General features: G+C 38.5%; 1 protein-coding gene across 1 annotated transcript; it reads right to left on the bottom strand.

Annotated features, from left to right (window-relative positions):
* Positions 1-313: 313 nt before the first annotated feature.
* PWP2 (PWP2 periodic tryptophan protein homolog (yeast)) lies at positions 314-14,455 on the bottom strand (the record flags this gene model as incomplete). Its single annotated transcript, XM_017733297.1, has 20 exons — positions 314-464; positions 612-686; positions 1,763-1,913; positions 3,017-3,235; positions 3,378-3,443; positions 3,735-3,843; positions 4,759-4,906; positions 5,845-6,025; positions 6,379-6,529; positions 7,525-7,672; positions 8,293-8,441; positions 9,487-9,623; positions 10,322-10,392; positions 11,151-11,294; positions 11,758-11,978; positions 12,410-12,545; positions 12,967-13,110; positions 13,605-13,704; positions 14,076-14,170; positions 14,274-14,455. Coding segments are annotated over 20 exons (2,778 nt in total), but the record flags the coding sequence as incomplete, so codon positions are not given.
* Positions 14,456-14,780: the final 325 nt, after the last annotated feature.

The raw sequence follows: 14,780 nt of genomic DNA on the forward strand, positions 1-14,780 counted from the left end.
AATAAAGAATTAATCCAGTCATACTTCCAACTTCACTAAGAACACTTTTTTCTTATCTGAAATCAGGAATTATTTAAAAAAAAAAATCAGTTAATCAAGAAATCAATGCTGTCAAGTTTACAGCCAAAGGGTACACGAAATAGGCAAAAAGTGCCATCCATGGCATATCCCACATTTCCATCGCTACCTCCCATGTAACTCCATCCCACTGTTAGGAACTGATGCCGCTATGAGGGCCACTCATTCTCAGTGAATACCACTGCATAAAATACTGTCTGAGGTTTTCACCCTCTCAAAAAGAGTAATTAGGAACTCAATTATCCTTATGAGCTTCTTGCATAAGATAATCACTGTCAGAATCCAATTCTTCTTCATCTCCTGGTGTTTCCTCTGCTGGACGTTTCATGCCGCGCTGTTGAGAAATGGCCAGTGCGTATTTGATGTTGTAGATATTCCATTCACAGCTGTAAAAATAAATAGGAACACGTTGTTTACCTCCTGAAATAAAAACACCTCTAAAAGAAGTCTGTCTCGGAAGTTTTAACAGCACACTATCATCCCCCACATCACACCAGGTTTTTGATTGAGCTTTCAAATATAACAATACATACAGTTTTGAAACATCTTCAAAGTGACGCTGGATGCTCTTCTGAAGGAACTGTATCACAGGGAGCAGCTTCACTGACCTTGGATGGAGAAAACATGCAATTTGCAGTGCAATTCAGATTTACATACGGAGATCTAGAACTTTTCAATACTTTCAAGATTTTAACAAGCACACATTAACTTCAATGCAAACTTTTTAATACTAAATAAACAGAAGTTCTTTCCTTTTGACTCTACCCTCAATGATTATACTCAATACAAGCAATATACTGTGAAAACTGTATTTTTTCTAATGACAAACTCCATATTGAAGAGCTAATTCTACTTCCTGTAGCAATGACAGTTCCTTCCAGATACTACAATACTTTCTGAACAAGGGAGAGTTTGTTCTAAATGCTCCTCCTCTACTTTAGCAGCAACAAAAGGAGAGAATTCATTCCAGTCATTTCAGTAACTAAAACATTATACCCACATTGAAGCAAGGGAAGAGTTACAATGCACTGTTTTTTAAATTGCAGGACTTCTTCTCAGATTTCCTCTCACTTAGCCCATTGTAAATTTGTAAATTTGCCTGCTTTTTCTCCTGAAAGTCTAAAAATTCCTTATTATGGGTGGGCTGAATAGAATTCACAGACCAGGCCCATGTAGTTCTAAAGTACTCTGTAGGAAGGCAGAGTACTACCAGCTAAGAGTGCATGCTATAATCACAAGCTAAGTCTGTAAAAATGCAATCAGTACCTGCATGTTACCTTTCAGTTACATTTAAGATGAATAATTGTTTAAAAACACAATTGCCAAAATCCTACTATCACTCTTGTAATCTTTATACATTTATTGGCTAAGCAACTTAGGCAAAGTTTTATCTGTTATATTTGAAAAATGTTTCTGCAATGTATCTTTGTATGTTGGATACAAATCCAATAATGTATCCCAATTCTGTCGTACACACTTTCTAGAATCTTTTTAGACCTTTAAGATCAAGTCCAAACTGTAACTTTTACCATTAGTACAGAAGTTGTAAAACTGAAGTAGTTCTAATTGTTGTGTATGCATTATTTAGAATGTCACTAAATGTTAAGTAAAAGTCTTAAACTAAAAGGTTTTTATTTTAATTTTAAAATCCTTGTCAGCATTTTCACTTTTCATGGGATCTCACCTTGTTTTCAGCTTCTGTCCATGCAGCATGAGCAACTTATGAGCCCAAATAAGATAGAACTCCAAGTGACAAGAGGTCTCAAATGCAGAGGCCAGGAACTCCAGTAACTTCTCCACATACAGGTCTGGCAGTGATGAGCAGACAACATCAACTGTGCAAAAAGGTAAAAAAAAGCCCATAAACATTCAATAGAGTTGAGTTATTATTTGGAATAACATGAAAGAGACCACAGGAAAGCATAAGGGGAAGGAGAAGAAAGCTGTATCTTGGCAAGTAGTGGATATTTAGTGCTGTATTTCAGGGTACAGCACCACAATCTCTAAGGGGACAAATCTTCCTTCTTTGAACCTTCCAAACACTACTGTATTTAAATGCAAGAAACTGACTCCTCCCTCTCCAAGTTCTTCCTCTGAGCAGAGTACTCCCCCCAGCAGCTCTCCTTCAAAACTTTTACTTCCACCCTTTCTTCCTCTTTCAGTGTAAAAGATTGTATTGTTGCTGCTCCTTACTTCAGCCAAATTGCTGTATTCAGTGGAACTAGTTATGCACAACAATCAGAGGCAGTAAATGATACTTGAAAAGACAGCAAAGTCACCTGCCCACACAGGAAGTGTCTGAATGCCATTAGCAACTGCACAGCACAAAGAAACACAATTTAGAAGCATTCAGAATAACCTCACATATAACTAAATGACCTCCTTATATATAATCCACCCTCATAAACAGCTTTGGTTTAACAAACAGGCACACAATCATCCTGCTAACAGTGGATTAAACAGCCTCTCCTCAGTTGTACTCTGGCCCTCCAATCATTTCCCAAGCCCTCCACCAGATGCTCTGAATATCAATGTCTTTTCTTGTGCTGTCAATGCCAGAACTAGGCACAGTAGTCCTGATGTGGTGCCACAAGTGCTCAACAGACAAGATTCATGACTTTCCTCAAACTAATGACTACATCCTTGATACTGGTTGATGTTCTTAATCACACAGGCACAGTGCTTACTCACGTTAAACTTGCTGTGCCCCTCCAACATCTGCTGCTTCCGAGAACTGACATCCAAAAACTTTGCCTGCACATCTAGGCCTGATCAAATTCCATGCTGAGAAGTCACTAAATGAGCATGAAGTAGACTGGTAAAATTGAAACATCAATTAACACTAAAAAATCTACCTTTACACCTCAACTTATTTTAGTTTGCACATGTCTGCTTACAGCTAGCTCAGCCCAGTTTCATGGGAGATCCACCCACTCACCTTCACTGCTAGGGACAGCCTCTATGACCTCCTGAATTAATTTCTTTTCATTCAGCTTGAAGGCCATGACGATAGCCATAGTGTACTCCTTCTGACTCAGTGTTTTGTGTATATTGCTGGGTGTGACATCAATGTCCAGCTCAAAAGGATCAAAAATTAGCCCAGAGTCCAGTGAATAGAGCAGGAGACCCTCTGTGGTGGTGGCTGCCCAGCTTCGTCCTAGAAGAGAAATAACAATATTTAACAACAAAGATGACTTTTCTAGAATGGAAACAGAAGAGTAATGATAATCCTCCAATGCTCTATGCTTTTGCTTGTTTTAGATGGAATAAAAAATCCTAAATAAATTGTTGATACTAACCTGTAGGACAGAATCTCACACAAGTCACCCTTATTTCTGGTTTAAAGTGTCGATAGCTCATGTCACCTAAAAGAGAAGTTTAGAAGTGATTTAACATATTCACCACAAGTTCACAGTCTAGTTATCAACTATGATGTCACCAATAAATAATGCGCAGCATGGTAAAATCTGGCAGAATTAAAGACTGGGTAAGGAAGGGACAGTCCATGTCCAAGAGATCCTACAGCTTAAGTGGTGAGGCTGAATTTTGTAATCGTGATGTTAAAACTGAGCTCAACAAGTCAAACCCTTCTTGTCTACGTTAAGGGTTTTGATCTACATAAAACTAGAAACAAGAGAGCAAAGCCAAAGCCGTACCTCTTTTTACTCCAGGAAGAGGGATGGCAACACCTTCGTCACCTCCACCCCCTTCATCAATCAGAGCCATGCTGCCAAATTCAGTCATTTTTCTCCGATCTAAGTACTCCTAGAAAAACATGCAAGTTCCATTCACTGCACTGAATCTCTTCTCACATGGCAGAGCTCAGCTCAGGCTTTGGTTTCACATTATTATAACAACTGTATTCTGTGTCAGATGCATTGTTTGCTTCCTCAGCTGCAGCCCTGCTCTTTCAGCCCTTCAGGTTCCATACCTGCACTGTGCTAATTCAAGGGCTGTGTGGCCAGAACACTGCAAATGAGATTTTAGGGACCTCACAATGTAAATTAGATTTTAGGGGCCCTCATTTCAAAAACCCATCCCCTCCAGGGTTCTTTTTCAGCTGGCTCTCTCTCTTTCAAGCCAGATGCTGAGCTACAGTAACTCACAAACCACTGCTGACAAAGAAGCGTACTTGGAACCACAGTCAAATACAGCCTGATACAAACACTGGAACAATCATCGTTCCCAGGTAAGGGGATGTTGAAAAGGGTTACTGGAATGTTTTTCCTTCTGATGCTTTTCATCATTCACTTTACTCTTGAAGGAATTTAATTTGGCATTTGGCAATATTCAGAAACAGAGTTTGTAAAGCTCAGTGATGTTGTTCCATGCCCACAAAAAAAAATCCTTCATTTCTCTGCTAACACAAACTGACACCAGGGGAATTAGCTTAGTACAAAATGTTGATAATTTAAATTTTCACTTCCATTTTAAGTCTAGTGCCAACTAACTTAGTATGCCTGAGAGTTCTGCCCATTCAACACAAGCACACTGCAAATCTGGCAAGAGTTTCAGGAATTAATTCTGTTCCAAGACGAATATTTCCTTCTCTCTCTCCTGCACAAAAATAAGCCCATTCTTAAAAAACCATTCATGAATCACACTTAATGAGATGTTATACCAAAACCAAAGTCTTGTGGGGGTGGGGAAACGAAAAAAAAGACTCCTGTGCTCACATACCTCCATTGCATCTAAAGAATAGTTGCATGAAATTTCAAATTTTTTCATAAGAATCTGTTCCTTGACATTATATATACAGACAAATTTTGACAATCCACCTGCCAGAATAGATTGACCATCTGCTGAGTAGCACAGAGTTGTAAAAGATCTGGTAAAGAAAAAGAGAAAGCAGTTAATTTCACTGTCACAATCGAGCTAGAAGACATGAGTACAGTGTGAAGACTCAGAACCACTCCATGGAAAAAGTGGAGATCTTCATTCACATAGTATGTGCTTTACACACAAATTTACTACAAAGCATTTGGTGCTTTACTATGAATCACAAACAATTTAGAACTTCTACAGCTTTTTGAAGTTGAATCCATACTTCTGATTCTAAGTCCCAGCTCAATGAATGAATTCTCAAACTACACCCTACACAACACTCTGGACAGCCAGGAGAGCTACAGTAAAACCAGTGCCATGGCATGTTTGAAAGAGATGGTTGAGAGCTCATCACCAAAAAAACCCTTATTTTTTCCAAAAAGTCATTGTTTCTTTTTTTTTTGTTTGTTTTTTTGAGTGGAAGCAATACAGGCCAAAAAAAAAAGGGAAAAGAGAAGAATGAAACATTTCTCTAATACACTTTTTGACAGTACACAAATTCAACTTGCCTTTAAACATTACTTCACATGCGTAGCAACAGGTAATAAACCCCCTACTTTAATTACTTTTTTCAAAAAACATAATTGTTTCTACACACTAATGGTTACATACTAGTATTTCTGTAGGAAGCTATCTACTTAAAAACCTACCCCTAGCAAATTGACAACTTGGCCTGAGAAGCTTAATATCATGTTGGCAACCCAAGTTCATAACTGATGAGAAAGAACACGTGCTCAGAGTGATGCTGATCAGTGAGAGAACACAGCAAACTACAAAAGGGAGGCATCTAGGTGTCAGGCAGTCTTTTCAAACCCAGCATCAGAATCAAAATATCTCAACAGCAGATGCACTCTGAAATCTTCACGTTGAAAACAAATGGAAAAACAATTCAAAAGCAACCCAGTGTGGCACCCCCTTGTCACTGCAGCCCCCTGTACGTACTTGCCCTTGGCTGCCTGCTTGGCAGTTATTTTATCCAGCTCCTTCCTCCCCATCTGGAGATCGTGCCTGCCCTCAATGGAGCCAGTCTGTGCTGCATTTTCATGATCCCAGAATGTTATCTGGCCATTCAAAGCAGCAACTGCGAGCTCCTTGCCATCAGGACGGAAGGCAACAACAAGAACTGCAAAGAATTTAATAGTAACAGTTAAAAATGCAGTCAGATACTTTTCTAAGAAAATACCCTTAATTTTTCTAGGATCTTATCTCAACCATTAGAAAAAATTTAAGAGTAACAAGTATGACTGCACTTTTTCTCCTGGACAACATACAAATGTTTAGCTAATTATAAAGCTGAGCTAGAATTAAATAAAAATATTTACTGCACTGTTGAACAAGTCCTAGAGTGAAGTATCTCAACTATAGATTTTCATTTCCAAGAATGAGTCTGTCTGTATTTGACATGTTCTGTTGTTATTAACATATTTTACATAGTATTTTTATATTTGATAAAAGACAAGAAATGAAACAGATTACCATCTGAGTTCATTATTAGTGTCTCCTTAGTTCTCCAGCTGTCCAACATATCCCATAACTTGACAGTCTTATCCCAAGAGGCACTGGCTAGAACACACTTCATTGGGTTAAAGGACAAGCTGCTGATGGGACCCTCATGACCTGCTAAGACCTAAGAAGAGAAGCAAAAATAACCTGGAATTAGGTGGAAGAAACTGTTATCTGTGTGGTCTGCATTCAGTAGACTCCAGATATAGCCATTAAACCATGCCTGACTTGTCCACACATGCTTGAGATCACTTTTGGACACAGGGCATGATACACACCAGTGATCTCAACTTCTAAAAAAATTCCCTGCAGTGCTACCACTACATAAGCATCTACAACCACTCCTATGTGCACACTTTAGGAATGCAGTGTGCCATTTTCCTCCCTCCTTTCAAAACAATCAGACCAACTGTGAAAAATCAAGTCATTGCTCTGAGAATTCAGTATCTCCTGCAGTTGATAACACTTCAGAAAAAAAAAAAAGACTGAGAATAAGAGTAACAGATTTTCATTTCATGGAGCTCCTACTCCTCAAAGAAAAAATATATCAAGGAAAGAAACTACACTCAAAACTCTGGAGATCCAGTCAAGTATACCCTGAGTTACTGAAGTGACCTGTATTGCATGGCTGTGCCAAATTAAGTGAATCACTGAGCTCTTCTACTTGTACAAGATGTACAGGAATGCTTAAGAATTGAAAAATCATGGCCCTGCTGTGCTGCAGCAAAACCCTCCATGAAATCTGCATCAGTCTTAATACAGCAACTACAATTTCTTCATTACCTGCAGAAAACATGTAGAAAAGAACATCTCTGAACAAGGAGGGAAAGACTCTCATGCCCATGTGTTAGCTCAGCAATATCGGTGTTACTTCATCACTAGAAAGAGCTCGTTACTCAAAAAATTTAAAAACTACTTCCTACACAAATTCAGGGTGATCTCCATGCAATAAATTTAAAAAAAAAAAATGCTGAGAGCAACACAGTGTAGCTTATTTTTGAATGTAACAAAACACTTCATGTTATATTGAAACCCTCGAAACTAATCCCAAACTTGCTGAGTATCACCACACTCCACACTGTGTTAAATTCAAGCCCTCCCAACACAGTGGGTCCTTACATCTAGCAGCCTCCCACTCTGCATTGACCAGATGAATATTTCAAAGGAATCCTGGGAACCAGCTGCCACAATCTCGCCACTGGAGTCCACAGCTAAACAGGAGAACTGACTTGGTCGTGGGGACGTAAAGGTACGGAAATTCCGGTACCTGTTGAAGAGGTGAAAAAAAATTATGAGAACATTTTAAGTAGATTTAAATGTGTGTTTAACAAGTGTATTTAAAAAATGAGTTCATTTGTTTTGTAAAGATTTGTAAGTCTTTACAAAATATTCTTTGTATAAAATTAGATGTGATGACTCAGCATAATTACAAGATCCAAAAGAAGTATGAAAAACTCTGCAGAAACAGAAGACAGAAATACTCAGAGGAGCTTTCTTCTATTAAATAGCACATGTCAGTGGTTTAGAAAAATGGGCTTGTTAACACACCCAATTCTGTGCACAGCTGTATTATACTGCAGGAAGTATTGTTAGGCAAGTGCCTTCTCCCCATGTGAGCAGAGCCAGACAACGACCTTCCTGGATTTCCAGCTTCTCTGAGGAAAGTTTCTCCAGGATTTTCTTCACAGAAACTGGATGGAGTAACAGCATTCCTAATTATATCTAATATAATATCTAAATTGAAATCAAAGGCTGAATCAAAAACCAGTAAGGCAGTGTTCATGTTTACGCAACTTCAAGCAAGCAATCAGCAGTTTGCTGTGTTTTGGGGGCAGTGTGAAAGCTGAGGACTAAATGAGACACAAAAGCTTTCATGTAAAGAGCTACCTGTGCAGATCAAAGGCACGCACTGTTCCATCAAGGGAAGCACTCAGAACAACATAACCAGTGGAAGTGAAGGTTACAGCAGTTACTCCACTGTTGTGTTCTGTAAAGGTGACAAAACAAAAGCTGCTTGAAGTGTTCCACACTTTCACCTGCAAAGACAGACAAGGAAAGACTTCTTAGAATCTCCATCAGCAAAGAGAGAAAACAAGGGTAAGGCAGCAGCAGCGAAAGAACTCTACAACAGCATAAAAGACTTTCAATAATATCAGTCAAGAGGCCACAGCTTATCCTTAAGCCTCTTAAGACACATTTGCAACATAAAAATCTAAGTGGAGATAGACACAAATGAAGTTGAAACAAAGTTAATTTTCAAGGAAAGTAACACTTGGTGAGCATCTGGAGCTTCCAGGCTTGTACTCCCAGGGCTAAGACAAGTGTCAAATTCAAAACCAACTCCAAAGCTGCTACAGAAGTTACAATTGAGACAGTATTTCAGGTGGGGTTTTTTCCTGATCAAATACCTTATGCATTTAACTTTCTGCAGTTTAAGGCTTCTGGGGTTTGGCCAATTTTCAATCTGAATGGCAAAAGCCATGAACTGGCAGATCTTTTTATGACATTCAAAAGTTTTGATTGGAAATCAGCTACTACTGTTGTCCCACTTATGTGCCAAGACATTGTGGCAAAACATCTTTTAAAATAGAAGTACCTGTACACACAGCCTATTATTTCAATGCAAGTCATTCATGAGAAGTTAATTTTTCTTTAAAATAACAAGCTTTTGGAATGGTACATTAAACAAAAAAATTGCACTTTTATGAATAATTTGAAATTAATTTCATATCAAAACCAATTATTAAAAGGGCAAGAAGTTGGGTGGCTGAAGTTCATTCATCCCAAAATATCATGGAATCATAAATAAATTAACACTTAATGAATTAGATATTTTTGGTTTTATGGTGACTGGACCTATAATAATTAAAAAACTATCTGCTAGAAAGTGTAAATGATGCAATTTGTAGACAGAGGTAATAACAAAGCAAAATGCTCTAGAGAGAAAAATCAAAACATTTAAGGGACGAGAGAATAAAAATTTTTGACTTTGTAGTAACAGAGCTTTCTACACAGAACGGAAAGTCAAGCTGCTTAGTACATTACTAAAAGTTCATTTTCCAGCAATATTCTCTCACTTACTTTCCCATCCTCCCCTCCAGTTACTATGTACTGTCCATCTGGAGAATATGCCAAGGAAACCATGCTGTTGAAATGGCCCTGCTGCTTCAGCACGTAGGACTCGCTCTGCCATTCCCACACCAGGAGCTGCCCCAAACCTGTAACCACAGCAGGATTTACCACAATCATGAACACAATGACCCTGCAAATGCAAGCCACAAAACACATAATGGCAAGCAATGTTAAAAAAAACCAAAGGCTGATGCAGACAGGTTGAATTCTGTACCTTTCTGTCCTAATAAGAGCTTTTTTCTTTATAATGTCAAGGCAATTTCCTCGACAATTTCCTCCAGGAGCTGTTACTTGGAATAATGTTTTTAGTGCTACAACAGCAACGCTACCAACCAGCTGATAAATGAGCTGGAAAGAAAAGCAGGGCTGCATATAAGGGTGAAATTTTGGGTTTCATGCAAAGCATTATGGACAGGGTGGGAATGCAGAACATCCAGGCAGGTTTGTAAAATGCCACATGTAACAAGCAGCAAAGGAAGAGAGAACAGCCTAGAATGAAAGCAGAAATCAACTACAAGGGATCTGGGCTTTCCCCTAACTCTGTTAGAGCCTTTTTATATGAAATATGTATTTTTTCCTGTACCAACAAACTACCTTCCTGAATCATCAGAATTCTGTGAGGAGAGATTGATAAGTGATACTTGCTTTACTGTACCTAGACACCACAGATATGAGATTATAAATTATTTAATGTTCGGAGTCAAGACAAGCAAGAGGGTTTTGGGCCTCATGCCCACCACGTTCCTCATTTTTCCATGAATACAGACTAAAAACATTGACTAACCTGAGCATCCAAACGCAATCCAGTCACCAGTGCAGTTGATAGAAATAGAAGCTATCCTTTGGTCTGAAATACTAAAGTAAGAGGATTATCCAATAAACAAACTTGTGTTTTTATGTCTTGTGTGATAACACTTGAAGTTTAATACCTATTAACTCTATTCAAGCAAGTTGTTTGATTGTTTCACTGAACTTCTGTAACACCATAAAATCAAAAACCATGAAGTTCTTTCCTTTGTTCCACTCCAAACCATCAAACATTCCTTACTCAGAATGAAGGCAGAGGATCTGCATCCTAAAGATGTACTTGCCAACAGAGAGTAAAACTCCCCAGTTTAAGAAAATAAAATACTTTTGTATATGGAAAGTGTTTAGCTGGCATCCTACAGCTAAGGAAAAGAATTCTGATTTGATTTCTCAACTTAGACACAATTTACAGATAATTTTACATATGCAGACCTTTCCATAATTATATGGAATATAAAAATATTTTCTACAAAAAAGCTGAAAATATTAAAGTCCACAGAGTTAAAGAAATCTATAGCCAACAACCAGAAACTCCTGAGTAGTTTCCTTATTCAGACCTCACTTTTCCAAAATAACCTATAGAGTGGAATTATATGGTATTTATTGCATACATTTATGATTCTACTTCTCCAGAAATTACAGTATTAAACAGATAGTCATGTTTTAAGATTTTTATGCTCTCTTTATTCATCCTTCACTGCTCAGCATGATGTGTTCTCAGTCAAACAAACAAGAACCCTCCCCAAAAAAACTTACTCCCTTCCCCCCCAAACCAAACCAAAACCAGTGACAACCCCATACCCCACCTCAAGGAGTGGATCAGATTGAAATCTGGAAGCTCGTGGAGGTGAAAGATTCCAGAGGCAAATCCAGTGACTAAAAGATGTGTTTTCTTGTGATATGCTGCAGCTGTCAGGTTATTAAAATCTCCCTCCTTATTGAAAAAATACCTGGCATGCAAGAAATAAGAAAGAAGCAAGGTGAATGTTAAAGGAAATTATGTTGTTAGAGCTGCATCTCCAAGCAGCTCACCAAAGAGGCTGATGAGCCACCTTTGTGCCATCTTCTGAAGTCAACTGGCAAGAAATCAAAGCCTCCAGACTTAGAAAGGGTACTGTAATAAAGATCCCATTTACACTTTTTGAGTTCCAAACACTAACACGCCATGAGCCAGTATTTCTTATATCATTAAAATTACACTTGTTATTCTGAAGGTGAAAGGTACTGCCCTTCATATAATCAAAGGTAAGACAGACAGGAGTTCTACCAGTACTGCTTAAAATGGGATCTGCAGTGAATTTCTAAATCCTGGGCAATTTTATACTGCTTTGAATAAGTTATAACAGATGAAAAAAAAAGCCCAGTACAATAAAACCCATTACAACTTTGACTTGATAGCTGAAAACCACTTACTTCGCAACACGTGAATATTTAACTTTATTTCTAGTCTCTTGTTCACTTGGATCAGCTTTCCCATGAATTTCTTCACCCTTTGGCTCTTCAAGCAGCTCTTCATCATCTTCTGCTGCCTTCTTTTCCTTTGCTGCATCTTTAGGGGGCATTGGCTTCAAACCATCCAGCTCAGTGTCACACTGCCACACACACAGAGCTGCATCCTGGCTAATTGTGTACAGCTAGAATACAAACACACAAATTATTATTGTCCAATACCTGCTCTCTGTGCTCTGCAAAAATATGAATATGGACGTGCATCAGGATAATACATTACTTAGTCCTCTGGAATCTGAGGTGCTTTGAACTGGAAATTTAACTTGTCCTGAGAACTGGTGAATTATTTTACCTGCCCTCAGAAAAATTTTGCAAGGACCAAAGGCAACTTGATTACCAGTCAGCATTACAGCTAAGCTAAATAATTTTTTCATATTTAAAGCTATAATGTTTTAGAGGAGCAAATTTAAACACAAAATTATGGCAGAGCCACCATCAAGAGACACTTCTGTATTTTCTAAATTCTGAGATATTGTCAAAATAGCCATCTACAGATAAGATTCTGCTTCAACTATTTTAATATTCAAATTCAAGCATGTTGTGTAATTATCCATACATCTAGGCTGTTCTCTTCAAAAAAGCAGGCTACTATGACATCCTTATGGCCTCCAAGAGAGTAGTAGATCAAGTTTGCCCATCGTTCTGCTCCAAACACCCACGTAGACATGTCCTTGCTCCCCACTGCAAAGCACCTGCCAAAGAAAAGCCAATTCCAATTAGAACACTGGATTGCAAAACTCTTCACTGGGTGGAGAATGTTCTGAGCTCAAATTCACCAGTCACCACTTTCATTTGACAAACATCAGAGTTGTAAGCTGAGGGTGGTGACTGTAGCCAAGGTAGACGAGGGTTAAACACATTCAAAATGTCAACCATGCTCACATTCCTAAGGTATACTCCTTTTATGAATTAATATGCATTTTCAAGCAAGAATACAGTGTTGATCCCCAACACATGCATATTTTATACTTTCTGGTCTGCCTGATTATATTTTTTAATTAGAGACAGGATTTTTAAGCTAGTAAAATACTTCAGAGGAAAGAGAATGGGACTGCAACATGCCTGCAAATATTAACATGTGCAGGTAGACAATGCTTCAATTTAACAACTCACTTGGAATCATCAGTCCAGTCAATACAAGTGGTTTCATCATATGGGCCATAGTAGGTTTTGTCCAGAACAAATGCATTGAATTCTCGTTTCTTCCCAGGAGCATGGTACAGGTAAGCAAGATTGTCTTTTGTAACCACAAATTTCCTGGCATAAGGGGGGGAAAAAACATCATTGCACACAAAGCTGATAAAGCAAACAACTGTTCAGTAAAGACTACAATATAATGAAACAAAACAATAATAAAAAGGTTCCTGTGCTACTGAAACAATAAAAATGGATTGCTTTCGAATGAAAAACAAAGTATTTGCAGATTGATATTATCCCCCAACTTAAGCATTATAAAAGAGAAAACCTTCAGTAAAAATCACTGAAGTTGAATAATGAAATTCTTATTCTCCAAGTCTCAAAACAGAAGGAAAAGTTCAAACACTCAAACCAGGATATTCTATTTCCAAGGCTTTGCTTTCCTTCTTTTCTTCCCCCATCGATTTTAGAAAGCAACTCTGATAAGCTTGAAATCTCCCCTCATCCACGAATAGGAAACATTCACAGATTGGTTACAGGGTGTCTTCATAATCACAAGTAATTTATGGGGCAATTCCTGCTATTTTGTCATAAAGAATGCACTCTTCACTTACTTGCCATCAGGGGAAAAGCTGACACTGTGAACTGGCTTGTGAAAATAAAACTGATGTATCACACATTTCCCAATCAAACTCACAAGCAAGGCAGCTCCCTCTGTAAGGGCAGAAAAAAAAAGGATCATGAGAATAATTGTGTTCCCAAAGAAATCATAATCCTAGCATGCTTAGTTTCTTTCCTTAAAGGGGAAGCACCTCCTCAGAAACTTTTCAAGACAGTGTGCTTAATATTATTAAAACAAAAAAATACAATCCAAATGATGAGACACTAAATTCTGTAAACAAGTTATTTTTCAGTTCTGTAAATAAGGATATCTTCCCCAAAAATTCTAACGTAAGTAATTTTTAAAGCAGACCACCTCTAATTTTGTGTTAGGGTTGAACACCTAGCAATTCAGATTTCCCCCACTCAAGGCTGCATTTTTACTGAATTCTTTCACAAAACAAAAGTCTCCTTTGTGCTAGTACCTTCATCAATTAGAATGGCAAGGCTTCCATCTGGAGAGATCCCCACACACACAATATTGAGCCGTGTAGCCAATGGCAACGTCTCACACTTGTTACTGCAACAAAACCACAGAACAGTAAAATGGGGACAGGGATGTAGGAAGAACATCTTCGGTATCAATGAAATATGGTTTGATGTCTTTGTTAAAAACTACATACAATTTGGATGTAAAACCCCTATAACTTTCTTTAGCTGTCACAATCCCATCAACACCAGCTACGTGGGTTGTTCTGTGCAGGGCCAGGAGCTGGACTCGATGGTCACCAGGGGTCCCTTCCAGTTCAGGATGGTCTGTGATTAAATGTAAGAGACAGGCTCCTGACTGGAATACAGGCACGGGGAGCAGCAATCACAACTCTGGCACACGGGAAAGGCTGATGATGCTCTGAGCTTTGTTACACACAAGACAGAAGGACGCAGGCAATCCACACAACTGACCAAACACAAACCTATTTTCTCCCTTTTTTTTTTTTCCTCTGAAATACAGCTTTACATAATTCCTCTGCTATTCTCCATATAGATGTACCCGCACAACACCGTGACAGGAATTCCACTAGGCAGGCTTCTACCTTTAAACGCTAAGGCAGACGCTTTCCAGGACTTTTTGGAAGGCCGAGCATCCCACAGAGCCCCACGGGTCGGGCTCCACAATCTCCTCAGAGCTT

The sequence above is a fragment of the Corvus brachyrhynchos genome, unplaced genomic scaffold (genome assembly GCF_000691975.1).
Source record: "Corvus brachyrhynchos isolate BGI_N302 unplaced genomic scaffold, ASM69197v1 scaffold32, whole genome shotgun sequence".
Lineage (NCBI taxonomy): Eukaryota > Metazoa > Chordata > Aves > Passeriformes > Corvidae > Corvus > Corvus brachyrhynchos.